The 3,541-nt window shown below is 41.6% G+C and overlaps 1 protein-coding gene across 1 annotated transcript; it reads left to right on the plus strand.

Moving 5' to 3' along the window:
• The first annotated feature begins 263 nt into the window (after positions 1 to 263).
• LOC101863498 (solute carrier family 22 member 7-like) lies at positions 264 to 2,476 on the plus strand. Its single transcript, XM_005094694.3, has one exon. It carries the CDS (start codon positions 506 to 508, stop codon positions 2,084 to 2,086), a length of 1,581 nt encoding a protein of 526 aa, XP_005094751.1. The 5' UTR covers positions 264 to 505; the 3' UTR covers positions 2,087 to 2,476.
• The last annotated feature ends 1,065 nt before the right edge of the window (positions 2,477 to 3,541 follow it).

Below are 3,541 nucleotides of genomic sequence, written 5' to 3' on the forward strand. Positions count from 1 at the left end.
CATCTCCACATGCACCAGGAGTCCCATAAGTCACACAAGTCATACTCTTTCATTTCTGCTAGGATTTTTACGCTTTTGTGGAAATAATCGTTGTAAAATGAGGGTGGCAGAACTTTTGAAACGCAGTATTTTTTTATACGGTTATATATGCAAGTTATGCACCCCCTTCCCTCTTTTGCATCGCGACCTTATAATTTAACAATGGCACCCCTTTCCCCACACGCGTAAAAAGTGTTGAACTCAAAGAAAGAGCCAAAAGAATGTGACCCAGGTTCTATATATTTTAATGGAGAACGATGACTTCCATGTTGAGCTTCAACTTTGACATACCTCAAATAATTTTGGTTACATCAATGGGAGCGTAAAACTTTTAAATCTTTCAATTCACAAAAAATATATGACACATTAGGACCCCAGAAAGCCACACAGACAAACGGGTAACTGTGTTTGTCTCTGAACTTATTCGAGCTGTTCTTTTTCTCCAGATCCAACATCCAGCACCATCATGGCAAACTTCGAAGATCTCATCGAAGAGCTCGGGGGATTGGGAAAGTTCCAAGTCTTTCTCACCTTCTGTATCATCTCCTGTCAGTTCTTCATAGGCTGGAGCATGTTGCAAATGTCTTACTCAGGCCTCATTCCGGACTATCGTTGCCTTATCGGTGATGACGTCGACAACACTACCCAAAGGTATCTGAACAACAATCTCAACGTATGTGAAGTCAACGGAACATCTTGTACGAGTTATCACTTTTACGGATCTTCCAAAACCGTTATCAGCGAATGGGATATCGTCTGCGATCTCAAATGGGCCAAACCTACTATTACGTCAGTGCAGATGGGCGGTGTGCTGCTCGGTGCGATCCTAGCAGGTCAAATGAGCGACACGCTAGGCAGGAAAAACTCTCTCTACTCTTTCGTCACTTTCCACATTGTGCTGAACGTAGTAGCGGCGTTCTCTGTCTCCTGGATCATGTTCGCAGTGTTGAGATTCTTCATCGGCGTAGGCATCGGCGCAGTCGTCGTCATTGTTTTTAATTACCCAATAGAGTTTCTACCTATCAAATGGCGACCTGTGCTGTCAATCATCCCTTCCTGGACACTGGGCGTTGCTTTATTCTCCGCTGCAGCTTTAGTTCTCGATAACTGGTCACACTTACACCTGGCCTGTGCTATCTTGTCCACACCGTCACTGCTTGGATTTTTCTTTGTTCCCGAAAGTATCCGGTGGCTTGCCGTGCAGGGGAGGCTGAAGGAAGCAAACGCAGTCGTGGAGAAAATTGCCCGATTCAACGGAACTGAGATACCTGTAAACACCGCAAAAATCTTACAAGAGGTCGTCGATACAGAAAGGAAAAGTCGGGAAACGGCCCAAAATTATATATACCTTGACTTGTTCCGTAGTCTCAACATGGCCAAAAACAACGTTGTTCTTTGGTTTTTCTGGTTTTCATTGTCTTCCAGTTTTTACGGAATATCGTTTGGCGTGGCAAGCTTGTCCGGCAATCTGTATTTGAATATCTTCCTTCTGGCAATCATGGAGCTTCCTGTGCAGTTCAGCACATTCTTCCTCAACAACAAATTCGGCCGAAAGAGGTCGAGTCTGGCCTTCTTCACGTTAGCAGCTCTACCTTGTCTGGGATGTCTTCTCGCTCAACTCTTAGCCTCAGATGACGTTCGGGGGCCCGCTGTCAACGGTTTGAGCCTTACCGCCAAGATGATGGTCGGCGCCGCCTGGTCTTGTGCTCAGATCTGGACCTCCGAGCTTTACCCGACAGTAGTGAGAAATCTGGGTTTCGGATTCGGCAACGTAGGAGCCAGAGTGGGCGGCATTGTGGCACCGTTCATCATCAACCTGGACGACATGCCTGTAGTCGCGTACGCCGTGATGACGGGTCTGCTGTTCTCCTGCTCGGTACTCACACTTGTGCTGGCCGAGACCAAGGGCTCAACATTGAGTGACAGCCTGGCCACAGACACAGAGGGCGGGAAAAAACAGAACCATCATGAGAAAGGAGAAATGGATATGGGGAATAGAGTGGGTGGAGGGGGAGGAGAAGGCGAGAAAACAAAATTAGAAAACTGAGTTTAGACGCTCAAGGAGAAAGTAAGGGGATGTGGTAATAATAACAGCCATTAAAACTGTTGGAAAATGACTAACTATTACTTAAAAGTCAACTGTTCCAATCAAGGTCAAAGCCCCATTCATCATTAAAATAATCAAACCAACGAAAGGATTTAAAGTTTTACTTATTCTTTTTAATAATTTTCCAAACTAACCAGTCAAGAGAAATATTTCAACTGTTCATGGAAAGTGGTCCTTTATGCAATATCCCGAATACATTTTAACATTACCATATATCAGGGTCCTCGACTTAAAAGTGAATCCAAGCATTTTTCAATGTTCATACAAAATACTAACAAAGAATCACCCGTAGAACCACCCCATCCCAAACCAAACCAAAACAAAACAAAACGAAAGAAGAAAAAAACCCTATCAAACAAAGAATAAACAAGCAATTTGAAACTGCACAAAAACAACAGCAACAACAACAACAACGACGACGACAACAACAACAATAACAACAACAACAACAACAACAACAGTAACGACGACGACAACAACAACAACAACAACAACAACAACAACAACAACAGCAACAATTTTTTGCCTCTGCTTCTCTGCACACCCTTCCTATACAATTTTGTTCTTTAAAACTGGATTTAGTTGTAACAAGAGTTTGTAAAAATCTCTTCATCCGCCTAGCTCAGTTTTGGAGATGGACGTTGAATCTAAAGATGCCACAAATAGTGATGTTCTTGCCTCTCTCGAAGTAAATACGTATAAAAAAATTGCCAATGCTATAAAACAAATTACCCAGGTTTGCAGTATAAAGGGCAGGCAGTTTTCTTCGATAAAAAAAGAAAAAAAAAGAGGTGAATTCGATTCCTGAGCGTGGAAAACAATTATTCGTACAAGTATTATGTGTATCATACTACAATGTTGAATTTTGACAGGACTCATCCTGGCATTTTACCTCCTTAGAGATATATAATAAATGTGTGTCCTAGAACGTTCGACAAAGGATCAGACTCCTTTTCCCATTCTCAGTAGATAACCTGTCCTTTCAACATCGATTGGAGCTATAAGAAGAGTGTAACGTTTATATAAAATTAAATGGTTGTTTTTTTCTGATAGATAGATAGATAGATAGATAGAGATAGGTAGATAGATAGATAGATAGATAGATAGATAGATAGATAGATAGATAGATAGATAGATAGATAGATAGATAGAGAGAGACAGCGAGATAGGTGGATAGAGAGACAGATAAATAGATAGAAACAGTAAGACAGGAAGAGATTGACGTTAATGTTATTAATGTGCCTCCAGTTTAAAAAGAGAACTTGAATACATACATTTGAGGGAAAAAATCCTAAAACGTACAGTATGTCCAAAGTTCGGATAAGACAAGCGTCGTCAACAAAATGGGAAATAAGCCGGAGGATCAATATGATTGTCAAGGGACATAGTATATAT

Source organism: Aplysia californica, unplaced genomic scaffold (assembly GCF_000002075.1).
Source record: "Aplysia californica isolate F4 #8 unplaced genomic scaffold, AplCal3.0 scaffold00087, whole genome shotgun sequence".
NCBI classification, from domain to species: domain Eukaryota; kingdom Metazoa; phylum Mollusca; class Gastropoda; order Aplysiida; family Aplysiidae; genus Aplysia; species Aplysia californica.

Excerpts from the sequence above, each read along its gene's own strand:
- LOC101863498 (XM_005094694.3), top strand. The coding sequence starts at position 506 with ATGGCAAACTTCGAAGATCTCATCGAAGAGCTCGGGGGATTGGGAAAG.